This window comes from Thalassophryne amazonica, chromosome 15 (genome assembly GCF_902500255.1).
Source record: "Thalassophryne amazonica chromosome 15, fThaAma1.1, whole genome shotgun sequence".
Lineage (NCBI taxonomy): Eukaryota > Metazoa > Chordata > Actinopteri > Batrachoidiformes > Batrachoididae > Thalassophryne > Thalassophryne amazonica.
Window position 1 is genome coordinate 62,790,847 of NC_047117.1, and position 16,488 is coordinate 62,807,334.

Sequence of the window (16,488 nt, forward strand, 5' to 3'; positions counted from 1 at the left end):
CCATACGTGTTGCTGGGTGCAAACGCACCCACATCTAACTGTTTTTGTTCCTCGCCAGCAGTACCAGATCCGACAAGCGGAGCAGTGGCCACCTGGGAGTTCGGGACTTGGCGGCTCCAGTATTCCCGGGGTTCGGTGGCGGAGGAAATCGTGTGGTTCCGGTTCTGCTTTGGACAGACGTCCCTTATCTTCGAGCCTGCCCACGTGACACATTTTGTGATTTGACTTCATTGTCTACTATTGTAATTTGCCGTGTTTGTTGTGCTTATTCACAACAGTAAAGTGTTATTTGACTTCCTCCATTGTCCGTTCATTTGCGCCCCCTGTTGTGGGTCCGTGTTCCTACACTTTCACAACAAAATATATATATATATATATATAGATATATATATATATATATCTATATATATAGATATATTATATATATATATATATATATATATATATATATAAAATATAGCCATATAATAAGAGAATTATTAACCTCACTTGCTCAGTTAAGAATCCTTTAGTGCTGTATGATTTATAGGTAAATTTAAATGCTTTTTTTTTATTTAAACCAATGAATCTGGTCCATTATAAAATATGCAATAATGTTGTGTGTCTATACAGTAATTGTTATGTTTACCTAAAGACAATAGCCATTTTGGACACCATCTTGATTTGTCCCCTGTTCCTCATTTGATGTGTTTGGACTGTTTCTATTAAATGTTGCATTTTTATAATTCATCTGTAACCCCTTATGTCACATACATTTTGATATTGTATAATTCTTTATAAACAACATCATTATCATTGCCATATTGATCTTCAGTTGGACCGTCATGTAGATGTAGGATCATATCAAAAGCATTTAGTTGAATTGCTGGTGTCCTAAAATGGTTTTATGTGCATTTTTACAACTCTGTGAAACAAATTTTTATTTTTTATTTTTTTACTAGATCTTGTGTAGAGTTGGGTATCGAGAACTGGTTCTTTTCAAGAATAGTTAAGAAATGATTCCTTTTTGCTTAATGATTCTCTTATCGGTACTTTAGAGCGGCTGTTGCATTGAGGGTGTTTAATGGGGAAATTATCATTTCTTTACATTGATTGCAGACCCTGCAGTGGGTCTGCAATCAACCTGCTTCTGCGGCGGCTCTGCTTGAGGCTTGAAGCTACGAAGCAGTGCTCCGACCCGCTGCTTCGTTGGTTCTCTGCATCCTTGCTTTTCAGAAGCGGCAAGTCTGCTTCATAACCCCTCTCAAAGCTATTTAAAGATGTCAGTCGTGAGTCACTTTTCTGCGGATTAAAGTCACTAACTGGGACTCTTGTCTTGTTGAAGACAAGAAATGAGAATAATCCTCCTTTCCGTTTGCACAGCTCCAAACACTGTGCTGCTCTCTGCTGAGTCAAATTCAAATCCTGTCAGAGTTAGTAACTTCAAAGCAAATCTCTGTTTTAAATCAAATGACACCTCTTTCCAAACGTTGTACTACAGACAAGAAACTACAACAGACTACACATGTTTTCCTCCCAAAATGAGACGTCCTGTGTTCTTTATGAATTACATTGATCCTGACGTGCAGCACAGCTCAGCTCAGAGGCTATGTATGGAGTTACATTTCTGTTATTAATGTCTGAAAGGAAATGCTTTTGACAAAAGCTACAGATTTTGTTTATTTCTGTTTATGTCCAGAGATCAAGGATCCACCATGCACAGATTTGATTTGTCCAGAGATCAAGGATCCAGTGACCAATTTCACATTTATTTACTTTAAGACTCAATAAAATGGTGTTGCCATAGCAAAGCTGTAAAGCCTACTTTTTTAGTACACAGAAAATTCACAGAAGGTATTGATAAGGGAATCGATAAGGAATCGGATCAGTAAGCGGAATAGATAATGGCGTAGATATCAATAAAATCTTCTCAATACCCATCCCTAATCTTGTGCCAACTGATCTCATTAAATTTGTCATGTTTCAAAATGGTTATGTCTGAATGGTTATGTCACAAAATGCACAATACTGCTGAGATCTGACTCTTAACATCTGCATTATGAGTTGTCTGACTTAAATGTTTTACCTTCTACTTTACCAGTGTGGTAATAATCCAACCACAGAGGCAGTTACTGTAGTTTAAACAAGAATGCGACCCACAGTGGACATATGTGGTCTTATTCAGGCACACACATAAAGTTGGCCTTTTTGCTTGCATTTGATTTATGAACTTGTTTCTTATTGCAGAGTCCTGGTGGCCACTAAGGCCACTGTTGCTTGTATAATAAAGTCTGGGAGCAATTTATAAAGCAATAAACTAAATATTCTGTAATGAGGAAACATCTCAATATCATTAAGACGTAGTTAAATAGCTACAGATAGCGTTGAAAAACTTGACCAGTCTTAGCAAACTATCTTTGGTTTTTGACATGGTACGATATAATGAAATTGTCAAAGTGTGGGGAAAAAATATGTTTCATTTTAGATGTGGGTTTTATGTGAAATTGATCAAATTGAGTGTTGCCTAGGATTTTAGCTTCAGGCTGGTGCTTTTGCAAACTGCTAACCATTAATTCACAAATGAGTCCTGTGACCTGAGGCCTGCTAAGGCCTGCGTCAATTCTAGAATCTCATCATATCTTTCTACACATACAACAAACATTGCCAAAGACATTCTGTTACTTTCCTTTTATCTTCTGTGTTTGCTGCACTTCAGGTTGATGTCTCTGCCTCATAATGTTATTTTTCAGAGAACCCCCAGCTTTACAGTCCGCATTTATTTATTTAGAAAGAAGTGATTTTTTTTTTTTTTTATTGTCTCACCTTGTAATAGTCAGATGTCCTCTGACAAATATTAAATGGCTCTACATTATGTGATATAAATGGGAACTAAAATGAAAAACTCCTGTATTTCCATTTCTCTTTTGTTTGCTCCAGCTGAAGTAACTTTGTTCTGTGTAATTTACACTTTAATTTTTCTCAGATAGCATCTTCTCAGTTACTGACTACTGGAATTGTCCATATGATGGATTTGTGTCTCTCCCCAGAGCATAGTGGCCAAGTACAGCTCACAGTTCAGAGGAAACTCACAGCATGATGCCCTGGAGTTCCTTCTCTGGCTTTTGGACAGAGTTCATGAAGATGCCAGTCCCAGTTCTAACATCCGCAGCAGCAGCAATAAGACCAATGCCACCCCCAAGGTTAGTCTTCATCACAGGTCACCAGCAGCTCTGGGATAATCACTACTTTTGTTTTTATCAAGGTTGATCAGTGGCCAAAACACCTCACACAGTGCTGCATTTATGCAAACACTGCGGATGAGCTATAATGATTGATTTCCAGATTCATGGATGTTTGGCATAATTCCATTTATTTATTGGTGTCCTTTAAAAAAATTGCTGGTGCTGCAGTGGTTCTTGTTGGCCTGCTGAGCCGCCAGGCCTGTACTACTACAGAGGAAACACTGGAATCTATCAGAATTGGTATTGATAATCAGAATTGAACTGGGCATTTGAATAGATAAAATTCCGCTGATACCCAGCCCAAAAAATAGCCTTAAAATTTTTCCAGATGCAGAAAATATCCCTTATTTGAAAGCAAGGGATACTCCTAACACCAGTCTGAAATGAAGATCCCTGGTGTGGCAGAAATCACCACTGAGCTGCTCAACGGCCTTCATCCTGTATAATAAATACAAAAGCACAAATTTTTTTATTCATGACATAGAAGCCAGTTTAGCATGATGACAGAATAAGAGGATTTTCCTTCTTTCTGTTGTCTTTAACCACAAAGATTAGGAATGAAATTGAAGCTGAAGCTGCTTCTGTGAAGTTTTGCAGCAGTTTGTAGTGGAGCAGATAACTGTAACAATTGTTCATTTCTGGAAAGAAGCACCAAAGTTGGCACAAATACTCCTTAGACATTACTCTTTTGAAAAAACAGAGTAGTCACTTGAATTTCAGTAGGCGGCCAGGTAGGGTCAGTTGAAGAATTACACAGGGGTCAAAATTTAAAAATGCTCCAATCATATTGAAAGCTATACCACATTATTTGTCTGATCACAATGATACCAAAAAGGTATAGTTTGGACTATCTATGACTGAATGCTATGGAGTTACAGGGTAAAACAATAAGAATGGTGACAAAGGTCAGTTTCAGTTTGTACAGGGGTCAAAAGTTAAAGTTGCTCCAATTTTGGTAAACGTGGTGCAAATTATTGGTTGAACTAATAGGATTAATAACATGAAATAGTTTGACTGTGTTGAATGCTTGGTCTGCCAAGGTAAAGGTAGAGCATTGTCGACGTCCATTGGATTCTATGACGTGACATATGTTACCCTGTAACATGATAACTAGCATGCCACATAGTGCAAACTATTCCTTTTTAAAACCCTATTAAGTCAACCAATAATTTGCATCACATTTTACAATATTTAGAGCAACTTTAACATCTGACCCCTGTACAAACTAATGCTGACCTTGTTACCATTCTTGCTGTTTTTACCCTGTAACTCCATAACATTCATTCATGGATAGTCCAAACTATACCTTTTTGGTATCGTTGGATCAGACAAATAATGTGTATAGCTTTCCAATATGATTTAAAACATTTAAAATTTTGACCCCTGTGTAATTCTTCAATTGACCCCTACCTGGCCGCCTACTGAAAATTCAAGTGGCTACTCAGTTTTTTCAAAAGAGTAATGTCTAAGGAGTATTTGTGCCAACTTTGGTGCTTCTTTCCAGATTGAAGGATTCTCTGTAAATATTCTGTTATCTGCTGCACTATTGAGGGTGTTGTGGTTCTTCCACCTGCAGTTGGTTAAAACCCACTGGGTCGTGGTTGAAATAAACCTTTGTGTGCAGTGATGCGTTTCATGTGTGCTGTTACAAAGAAGAAGCTTTTGAGGTGGCAGCAGACGACGCTCCCTGCCTTTGTCTTTCACGTGGGATGCTCACCTTGTAGACTTGCACCTTGGCAAGTCGCCGCACGGGTCGGGAAAGGAACGAAGGGCAGACTCGTGCCGCTGGAGCAGAAGACAATTATCATGTCTGCAGTCTGACATTAACCACAAAAAAATTTCTTTGATGCATAAATTTGTTGGACTGGATAAAGCTGTCTTTTTGTAATAGTGTAACCCTAACGGGAAATAGGAAAAATGCAATATGGTGCAGTTTAGGCCCATTCTGAGAACAAAGTGTTATCATTTGGAGGCGTTCACTGTTTGTTGCACATGTGGTTCATGTGGAATTTTTGGCTTGTGACCCTTCTGTTGCTTTGGGTATCATGTACTATGGTTAAGTAATTGTTCAGAGTATAGTAGAAAACAAATACATGTGATCATTTTCATAAAGAAAATGGTTTGTAAGACTGATGCAGTTTTGTGGATAGAATCTCTAGTGTATTTGCATAGTATGTTGCTGATATTACCACCTTCCATGTGTTTGTTTTTTAAAAACCCTAATAATGCTGTTTAGATGCTTCTTTTCACTGCCATAATATGATATATATGTATGTGTGTGTGTGTATATATATATATATATATATATATATATATATATATATATATATATTATCTATATATATATTATATATTATATATATATATATATATATGCAGCTGCATCGGTCCAAACCAGTCTGGATCCGGGCCTGATCCTGTAGAACTTTGTACCGAAAATGTCCATTCAAAAGTTCGGCGTCTTTCTGCATTTTGTTTTGTTGTGCATTGCATAGCCTGTACTTTTCTCGATCCTCGTGTCGTTTTCTGTGTGAACTCAGCTATCAGCAGGAAGCAGCAGCGTAAGCTCGCCCCCGACCGACGCTTTCAAAATAAAAGGCAACGAGCAACAGTCATAAAAGGCTAAAAAAAAAAAAACAAAAAAAAAAAAAACGCAGCGTTAAGGGGAGGAACAAAATTGTCGGCGATAATGACCTCAATAATTACGCAACGTTAGCGCGTTAACATTGCCCAGCCTAGTATGTATATATAAATAAGTGTGTTTTATTGTGGGAGTAAACCAGAGTGCCCGGAGAAAACCCACGCAGACACGGGGAGAACATGAAAACTCCACACAGAAAGGCCAGGAAGCGATCCCACCACCTTCTTCCTGTGAGGCACCAGTGCTAACCACTAATCCACCGTTCTGCTAAGGATGGCGACTCACTGCCAACAGTTTAATGTCTGGGTTACACACATGCTCCATGTGTCCAGGAATGCACCACTTGTTGTTCACCTAGACAGCGACTCCCCTGCCTTTCTTGTCGCCAGTATCAGCGCAGCTCCCGTCCCCTCACACCAACTGAAAGCTGGGTGAATTCACTACAGAGTCCGGTATGTTGTCATATAGCCATGTCTCTCCCTCACGAAACACAGTCGCTCCTCACAAATGATGTTAATTCGTCCATGTTGTTCGCCAATGATCTTGCGTTCCCCATCCCAATGAAAGAAAGATATGTCCGATATCTCCTCTTCCTTTGCCACCATCTCCTCTCGACTCTACAGCCCCGGGATTTCCTCTGCTGTTCTTTAGGGATATCATGTCTTTCCCTGTTTGGGCAACTGCGTCAGACCTCCATTAGCTGGTCCCTCATGTAAACAAAGACAAGAAATTTTTTTGCTGGAAGACTATAGGCTACTCTGGCATTCAGTTGATCAGTGAGCATCCTTCTCTGTGTCATACCAAACAACGCAGATGCAGCAGTGATACACTACCAGCATAAAAATATGGTACAAACCAGTTCCAAAATTTTTCCATTACTTTTGACATTTATTTCATTGTTAATTTTTCTTTTCTGTTCCGCTTTGTGACCATATGATGCGCTAATGCACTTTGCGCAGTGTACGTGTGTTGTGAACCTGCCTGTTTGAGGCATATCAGAGTGTGGTGAAGAGCAGAAAATTCAAATTTAGACCAGGTTTTGGTTGTTTTATGGGACAAACACTTTCTGCTCCCTCATGACCATGCTTTAATTTAAGACCAACAGATGAGCTTCAAGTACATTTGTGATTGAAAACAACGTGGGTGTTAGGTGTGAAATTACATGAATTTGAAATTGCTTTATTGGAAATTGTCAGTGGCAGTTGTACTGTGCTGTGCGCTTTCTGGCATCAGTTGTAACATCTGGGCCTCTTGTGTTTAATTACATTTTGGGAGTTTTTATCCTATTTTTCCTCTGACTTGTGAATTTGGCGGCAGCAAAGCACTCTGCTGCCAGCTGAGGGACCACCAGTCCATTTGTAATTGAAAGCATTTTTGTGCTCAACTGTCATTGTACATCCACCTAACACGCAGCTTCCCGCTGGCTGACAGCAGCGCTAATAGAGGCAGCTTTTATGCCACAGCACCAGCTAGAACTGCAGCTTTATTAGGCTGTCAGTGCTTCATGGTGTCATAAAGCTAGCTTTCCTCTACTCTTGTCATCCAGCAAAGAGAAGAAAATCCCTGCCAATTTTGTAGCCCAGCAGGAAACATTTCTGATTCTCTAAAACAAAAGCTCATCCTTTTTTTGGTGAATTGATTTAATTCATTTTCCACCAAAGACTGCTGGCATAGGCTCCAACCACTTGTGAGCCTTAATTGTAATAAGCGGGTACCAGAAGATAAATGACTGGCTAAGGACCTGACCAAGGCGAGCGTCTTCAAGCAGGTGATACATGATGGATTTAATCTTTATTGTTTGTCGTATATTTTTTATTTTTAGACTACATCATCTTTTAGAAATCTCTAGCAAGTGGCTAACATTAGCATGAGCATTTTAGTACAATTATCTAATAATATTCTTATGTGGTTAATTGTCCCAACGGATCATCTTAGAAATATGTTCTCCGGTATTTCCACCAAGTGAAATTTTGGTGTAATTTAGTTTATGTTAGCAACATTAATATATTGGCAGGTATCGTAGCTTCACACTAACCCCCAACAGTCCACTGTTACTGAGGCAATAATGTGGTCATAATTTTTAATACCCCATCAAAGCCACCCATCAAGAAAACTACTGCACACTCCACAAAGATGTGCTTTAATAAACATCACTATCCCCTGAACCAACGACGACGCCTGTTAGCATTGTTTGGTAACTCCAAAATGGGGGCTTGTTATGATCTCTGCACCGTCATGCCAAGTTTCAAATTTAGGGCATTTCCTATGTGTTTTTCTGTGTAATTTTGCTTAGTTATCGAAATTCATTGATCTGCAGCCACGCTGCGTCATTGTTTTCCTGTGAAATCTCATGAAGTGGCGTCACCTTGCGGCATGATGCAGATACTAACACTTGTCTACTCGACATTGGTGAGTAAATGGTGCTATCATACTTGATCTCCATGCCCTTCTCTCACTCGAAATGTCGAGTTAATTTTCAGCCTCATTTAGAATGAAATCTAGCCAATAATCAATGTATTTCAGTGATGTCCATGGGAAAGCAGAAGCGTTTTTCTGAATGTCTTCAGGGTAGGGGTGCATGGTAGTTGCAGTTGATGGTCGAAATGATATAAATTTGGCCTACGGTAGAGATTTGGACTCCACCGACCAATCGTGATAACGGCCGCAGAGTTTTTCGATCCAGGAAAACTGTGAAACGTCTGTGAACCACTGCTCCTTTGCTACAGACAAAGTGCAGATGAGAGGGGAGGGGGGTGTTCTGAGCTGAGGCACGTGTCTCAGCAGTGAATGTAACAGGCAAGCATTGAGGAGTTCTGTTGCTGAACACCGCAAAGCCAAGATAGTAACATGCAGTATTTGCAAAAGCTATTCTTTATTTTAGTGGACACTCTGGGGGGAGGCGATGCTTCGTCGCGACCTGAATCAAACATTTCAGAAAGCGCCACATTAAATTAAGGATTTTCTTTAACCGGAGCAGAAAGACGAAATCAGCCAGGGAACGACGATTTGCCAAGACTGAATTCAGATATGAGTAAATTAATTTTTTTGTCTTTTTTGGTGGTGGGGGTGGTTCATGTTGTGTTTTTGAAATGAGGAAATGCCTCCATCCTTAAAACGGTTCATGCATGTTAAAGAGATGAAACTTCAGCCACTGACCTAACAATAAATAAATGTTTAATTCTTTCAGAACATAAAATCTAGGGTTGCATTTTAGATGTACATTCTGGAAAATTGTAGCTGTAGTTTTGAGATGTTTTGTTTTTTGTTATTTATTTATTTATTTATTTTATAAATCTAGCTTTGCTAAGGGGCTATATAACCCATTCAGAAACACTTCCATTATAATTTTTACACTTATGTTTATATTGTGATATATACCATTGGCGTGAAGGGATTGAATTTAAAACGCAATATGAATTTGAGGTCATATCGCCCAGCCCTATCTCAGGGTTCGTATTCATGCCTCCTGACGTGAAATCAACAAGGCTGGGTGCAATACGTTATATGTACCATGGCCCCCGTTATGTGCAATTCCGAGTTGGAACAAAAAAAAAAAAAAACAGGTCACATTGTCTCTGTATTTCAGCGTGGTGACGACGTGAGTGTCTTTTACAAGCATATTTATGCTTTGTTTTCTTTTACAGTCTGTGCACATCCTCTGGCTATGTTTGCACAGCAAAAGCAGCACCTAAAAACTGGAAAATATAACAAAAAACTTTGCTTTTTTTTTTTTTTACATGTACGCTTAAAGTCTGTTTCTGAGAATGGCATGAGACACACACAGGAATAAAACCTTACCTGTCAATCAGGTAGTGCTTTACACATAAGTAGACAAGTTTTTTCATCTGTGGGTTTTCTTTCTGCTCACAGACTGTGGCCGTTCATAATGTGGGTTTAGACAGCGGGACAAGGGCTGCCCCACCGCCTTAGAGAGCAAAGATCCACATTTGAAGACATTTTACACATACTACTACTACTACTAAATATCAATCAATCAATCAATTTTTTTTATATAGCGCCAAATCACAACAAACAGTTGCCCCAAGGCGCTTTATATTGTAAGGCAAGGCCATACAATAATTATGTAAAACCCCAACGGTCAAAACGACCCCCTGTGAGCAAGCACTTGGCTACAGTGGGAAGGAAAAACTCCCTTTTAACAGGAAGAAACCCCCAGCAGAACCAGGCTCAGGGAGGGGCAGTCTTCTGCTGGGACTGTTGGGGCTGAGGGAGAGAACCAGGAAAAAGACATGCTGTGGAGGGGAGCAGAGATCGATCACTAATGATTAAATGCAGAGTGGTGCATACAGAGCAAAAAGAGAAAGAAACAGTGCATCATGGGAACCCCCCAGCAGTCTACGTCTATAGCAGCATAACTAAGGGATGGTTCAGGGTCACCTGATCCAGCCCTAACTATAAGCTTTAGCAAAAAGGAAAGTTTAAGCCTAATCTTAAAAGTAGAGAGGGTGTCTGTCTCCCTGATCTGAATTGGGAGCTGGTTCCACAGGAGAGGAGCCTGAAAGCTGAAGGCTCTGCCTCCCATTCTACTCTTACAAACCCTAGGAACTACAAGTAAGCCTGCAGTCTGAGAGCGAAGCGCTCTATTGGGGTGATATGGTACTACGAGGTCCCTAAGATAAGATGGGACCTGATTATTCAAACCTTATAAGTAAGAAGAAGAATTTTAAATTCTATTCTAGAATTAACAGGAAGCCAATGAAGAGAGGCCAATATAGGTGAGATATGCTCTCTCCTTCTAGTCCCCGTCAGTACTCTAGCTGCAGCATTTTGAATTAACTGAAGGCTTTTAGGGAACTTTTAGGACAACCTGATAATAATGAATTACAATAGTCCAGCCTAGAGGAAATAAATGCATGAATTAGTTTTTCAGCATCACTCTGAGACAAGACCTTTCTGATTTTAGAGATATTGCGTAAATGCAAAAAAGCAGTCCTACATATTTGTTTAATATGCGCTTTGAATGACATATCCTGATCAAAAATGACTCCAAGATTTCTCACAGTATTACTAGAGGTCAGGGTAATGCCATCCAGAGTAAGGATCTGGTTAGACACCATGTTTCTAAGATTTGTGGGGCCAAGTACAATAACTTCAGTTTTATCTGAGTTTAAAAGCAGGAAATTAGAGGTCATCCATGTCTTTATGTCTGTAAGACAATCCTGCAGTTTAGCTAATTGGTGTGTGTCCTCTGGCTTCATGGATAGATAAAGCTGGGTATCATCTGCGTAACAATGAAAATTTAAGCAATACTGTCTAATAATACTGCCTAAGGGAAGCATATATAAAGTGAATAAAATTGGTCCTAGCACAGAACCTTGTGGAACTCCATAATTAACTTTAGTCTGTGAAGAAGATTCCCCATTTACATGAACAAATTGTAATCTATTAGACAAATATGATTCAAACCACCGCAGCGCAGTGCCTTTAATACCTATGGCATGCTCTAATCTCTGTAATAAAATTTTATGGTCAACAGTATCAAAAGCGCACTGAGGTCTAACAGAACAAGCACAGAGATGAGTCCACTGTCCAAGGCCATAAGAAGATCATTTGTAACCTTCACTAATGCTGTTTCTGTACTATGATGAATTCTAAAACCTGACTGAAACTCTTCAAATAGACCATTCCTCTGCAGATGATCAGTTAGCTGTTTTACAACTACCCTTTCAAGAATTTTTGAGAGAAAAGGAAGGTTGGAGATTGGCCTATAATTAGCTAAGATAGCTGGGTCGAGTGATGGCTTTTTAAGTAATGGTTTAATTACTGCCACCTTAAAAGCCTGTGGTACATAGCCAACTAACAAAGATAGATTGATCATATTTAAGATCGAAGCATTAAATAATGGTAGGGCTTCCTTGAGCAGCCTGGTAGGAATGGGGTCTAATAAACATGTTGATGGTTTGGATGAAGTAACTAATGAAAATAACTCAGACAGAACAATCGGAGAGAAAGAGTCTAACCAAATACCGGCATCACTGAAAGCAGCCAAAGATAACGATACGTCTTTGGGATGGTTATGAGTAATTTTTTCTCTAATAGTTAAAATTTTGTTAGCAAAGAAAGTCATGAAGTCATTACTAGTTAAAGTTAATGGAATACTCAGCTCAATAGAGCTCTGACTCTTTGTCAGCCTGGCTACAGTGCTGAAAAGAAACCTGGGGTTGTTCTTATTTTCTTCAATTAGTGATGAGTAGAAAGATGTCCTAGCTTTATGGAGGGCTTTTTTATAGAGCAACAGACTCTTTTTCCAGGCTAAGTGAAGATCTTCTAAATTAGTGAGACGCCATTTCCTCTCCAACTTATGGGTTATCTGCTTTAAGCTACGAGTTTGTGAGTTATACCACGGAGTCAGACACTTCTGATTTAAAGCTCTCTTTTTCAGAGGAGCTACAGCATCCAAAGTTGTCTTCAATGAGGATGTAAAACTATTGACGAGATACTCTATCTCCCTTACAGAGTTTAGGTAGCTACTCTGCACTGTGTTGTTATATGGCATTAGAGAACATAAAGAAGGAATCATATCCTTAAACCTAGTTACAGCGCTTTCTGAAAGACTTCTAGTGTAATGAAACTTATTCCCTACTGCTGGGTAGTCCATCAGAGTAAATGTAAATGGTATTAAGAAATGATCAGACAGAAGGGAGTTTTCAGGGAATACTGTTAAGTCTTCTATTTCCATACCATAAGTCAGAACAAGATCTAAGATATGATTAAAGTGGTGGGTGGACTCATTTACTTTTTGAGCAAAGCCAATAGAGTCTAATAATAGATTAAATGCAGTGTTGAGTGTCCTAGTTTTACTCCTGCAATGGGCCCATTTGTGGCCTACACTCTGCTGGGCTGATAGTCCACCCCCTCACTCCTAACCTAACCTAATTTTACTCCTACAATTCAGTGCAAAGCGGAATTGAGGAACAATAAAAAATGGTTTACTTGACTTTGAAAAAATAAAATAAAATGGAAAAGAGTAGCTTTTATTAAAAGGTGATTCCCCCCATGTAAGGCAGAGCTGTTAACTTGTCAAGCATGCACAATGTATGGATTTTTAATGTATTTGCAATATGTTTCTGTGCAAGTGCAACATCTAGGAAAATACAAGTCTCAGTTTGGGACTGTGTTGCCAGATACTCAGTATTATATATATATGTATGTATGTATGTATGTGTATGTATGTATGTATGTATATGTATATATATGTATAATCATGCAAAAGTTTAAAAGCCGATGACGAGCAGTGGTGAGACAGAAGAAAGTGGGTTGCAGGTTGCATCAATACGCAGCACTGACGGGTCAGGGACATCCGAGCGTAAAAACAATGCTTTGGCCCCGATCACAAAAACAAAGATGCTTTCATCAAGAAAACATTGGAAAAAATGATCAAAATTCGTAAGGTAATGTTAAAAAGTTAAACGCAACATACAGACGCAGTAGCACTTTACAGATGCTGCTGTTGAAAATTAACATCAAAAAAGTAACACCAGGCAGCTCAGCTTACATTGAGTTTTTAAACTGCCATCACCAGTGATGGAGGTTTTCTGGAAATTCATGGAAATCCAGGTTTTCACTTACGTGGTGAATGTTTCCAGGTTATTTTGATAGCATACATCAGAATCCATTAATACTCCACACCCAACGGTTGATGGCGGTAATGCACCATGTTGGTTTTTAAATGAGCTCTGCATCGTGTTGAAACTACAAAACACGCGGATAAAATGTTGTTCTGCTGCAGGGAGACATTTAAAGTTCATGAGCTGGTTTGACCAAAAGGACCAAAACACTGACCTGACTTTTTTAGTCATCATTTATATGGAAAAACTAACGCCCTCTGTAAATCTTTGATCTTATTCTATATCATGTTCTTGACGGGATTTGATGTCAGTTGATGTGATTAAAGTTGTGACACACAAATCAAAATCTGTCCTTGGGATGAATTTACTTCAAACTGTCTCCATGCAAACGTGATATGTTAGCCTGCTAAATCTACATTTTATGGTTTGTTTTGTTACATGGGGGGTGAAATATTAATGTGAATTAAAATATGATAAATATTTAACAAACTGTTTGAAGTCAGATATTGAGGTGAAAAATGTCTGTGCATCGTTTTACACAACACTTAAGTTGTGAGTATCCCAGAAATGTTGATGTCAGTACTGGATGGAAAAATCGTTATTGTGTTTCCCATTTACAGAAGTGAATAAAAATCTAATTTAAGCCCAAATCAGTGTTCCTGAGAGCTAAAGATTATATTGAATCAGAGTAGTCTTTATTCGACAAGAATACAAGGACTTTGACTCCGGTTTGAACTGCACTCCCTCTGTACAATCATGTATAAATAAACACTAAATAATTCACAGTAAAAATGTGCAAATAAAATGTGCAATAAAAATGTGTGCAAAGGAGAAACAGACAAACAGATTGAAGTTTTACATGAGGTATATGAATGAGTGAGTTTTTTGGCAGGTTAAATTGTTCATTAGTGTGGAAAGATACTGTTCCTGTGTCTAGTTGTTTTGATGTACAGAGCTCTGTAACGTCAACCAGAGGGAGGGTTTAAACAGTTTGTGTCCAGGGTGTGAGGGTTCTGCAGAGATGCTACCAGCTTGATTCCTGATCCTGGACCGGTATAAGTCCTGGATGGAGGGCAGGCTGGCTCTGATGATTTTTTTTTTTTCTGCAAACCTGACAGTGGTGACTTAATGAACAGTAGATGCAGCTTTACTTTGATCACATTTTATTTTAGTTTATTTTCAGATGCTGTCAGTTGTTATAAAAGCACAAAGTCCTGAAGTCAAATGTTTAGATAAATATAGAGAGAGAACACTAACAGTCCAATGCAAGTATGTGGTCTTATCAAATAGTAATAACACTGTGGTCTAATTCATGTGATAGATTGTGTATTATAGTTTTGTCATCTTGCCAATATTGGAAAACCTGACCCAACAAAAAAAAATTCATATTTGAGATTTTTTTGGTGGGTAAATAAACCTGAAAACACACCAGAATGCAACTGAGATCTCAAATTTTTCTGGGGGTGAACCAGACCCCGCACTAGGGGCTTTGACTTTCAGGTTTTTTTTGTTTTTTTTTCATGGCTCATGCTCATTTTTATCACTGCATCACATTGTTCTGAAGCAGCTCTTCCAGTCTTGTGATCAGTTCTGGAGTAAAAAAAAAAAAAAAACTGCCTTTGTGTGTTAAGTTGTGCAAATTTACTCAAACCTCGAGGTGTGGATAAATAAACGAGACTCATCTTTCCACAAACGTTTTACAAGCCAGATGACAAAGTATTTTAATGTGCATTAGGACAGAAAGATGGAGCGATAACTGATTTATATAGTCAAAGGAGAATGAGGCAAGAAGCAAATTAGCTTTTTTTTTTGTACCACTGACTATTTTGTACCAAGATATAATTATGCAAATGTCTTTTTTTATTGGTGGTGGGGTGCACAACTGATGTATTAGACAGGATACTGTGAAGATCAGAAGAGGCCTTCAGCAAAAATAGCAGACACAATGCACCCTGTCTTCAACAATGTGCAAAGCAGCAGTTGTCATTTTCATGTCCAGTGCTGTCATCCTTTAAATAGCAAGAGCACTTGTGCCAATTTGTGCAACAATGTTCGTGTTGGTGTTCAGTTGACATGTTGTCAGGTACAGTGTTTTGGAACATCACTATCTGGTGTAAAGTCGATATTTATTACAGAAGGTGTGTGCCAATCTGATTTTTTGGATTGTATCAGTCCAATATTGGCCAAAATTAATGGGGCCTCATTTATCAAACTGTGCATAGAAAAACTAATAAATACTGTTGTATGTACAAAAAATACATATTTATGAAGGAGACAGATGCCAGTTGGACACACATCAGCAAGCTTCAGCTCCTGATAAAGCCCACCAGCTCTTGTTCATGGTCATTGGCATTCAGAAATGCTCTCAATATATAAATGCTCTCAGTATAACAAAACATCCGTTTCATGCTTGTGTTCCTCACTAAAATAACAACAAGAGAGCAAAGAAAAACTTTTGTGAAATGGAGATTGAGGTGCTTGTATGTGTTCACAGCAATGGAATTCATTCATTTTCTGCCACTTGTCCAGGTTGCGGTGGCATGAGTGGGATGGCAAAAATAGAGTGAGTGACAGCATTAGGTAGCAACAATGAGTCCACAGTGTTTTAAACCGAATCATTTGTAACGATTGTTCGCTCATGGTGTTGCCTCTAAATTCATGGTTGCTTCTAAAGTTGTACATCACAATCACTTATGGACATAACTTTAACAAGCTCACCGCAGGAACTGGCATAAACCTTTCCAACCAACAGAATATGCAGACCATTTATTGTTACAGTTGTTCCAGAATCTGTTGCGCTCCTGTGCTCTCTGTTAAGCTTGTTAGGTTTTATGCAATGTCTGATAGAACCCCAAGATGCAGGCAGCAAGAGGTAGATGGTATGTGCAAAAAACAGGGGATTTATTGTCCAAACAATAGCCCAAAACTCCAAAAACTGACAAAAAGTGAGACGTGGGAAAGGGGTCCAAAAACGCACAAAACAGAGTACAAACCGAGTCACAAGGAAATGAATCAAAAACCCAGGGAATCATACAGC

At 38.8% G+C, this 16,488-nt stretch overlaps 1 protein-coding gene across 1 annotated transcript in view; it reads left to right on the forward strand.

The window, feature by feature from the left end:
• Positions 1 to 16,488, forward strand: part of usp43a (ubiquitin specific peptidase 43a) — a 388,273-nt gene that overhangs the window by 46,310 nt on the left and 325,475 nt on the right. Inside the window, exon 2 of the mRNA XM_034187735.1 lies at positions 3,027 to 3,179. Within this exon, the coding sequence (XP_034043626.1) occupies positions 3,027 to 3,179 (153 nt within the window). The remainder of the gene's footprint in view (positions 1 to 3,026; positions 3,180 to 16,488) is intronic.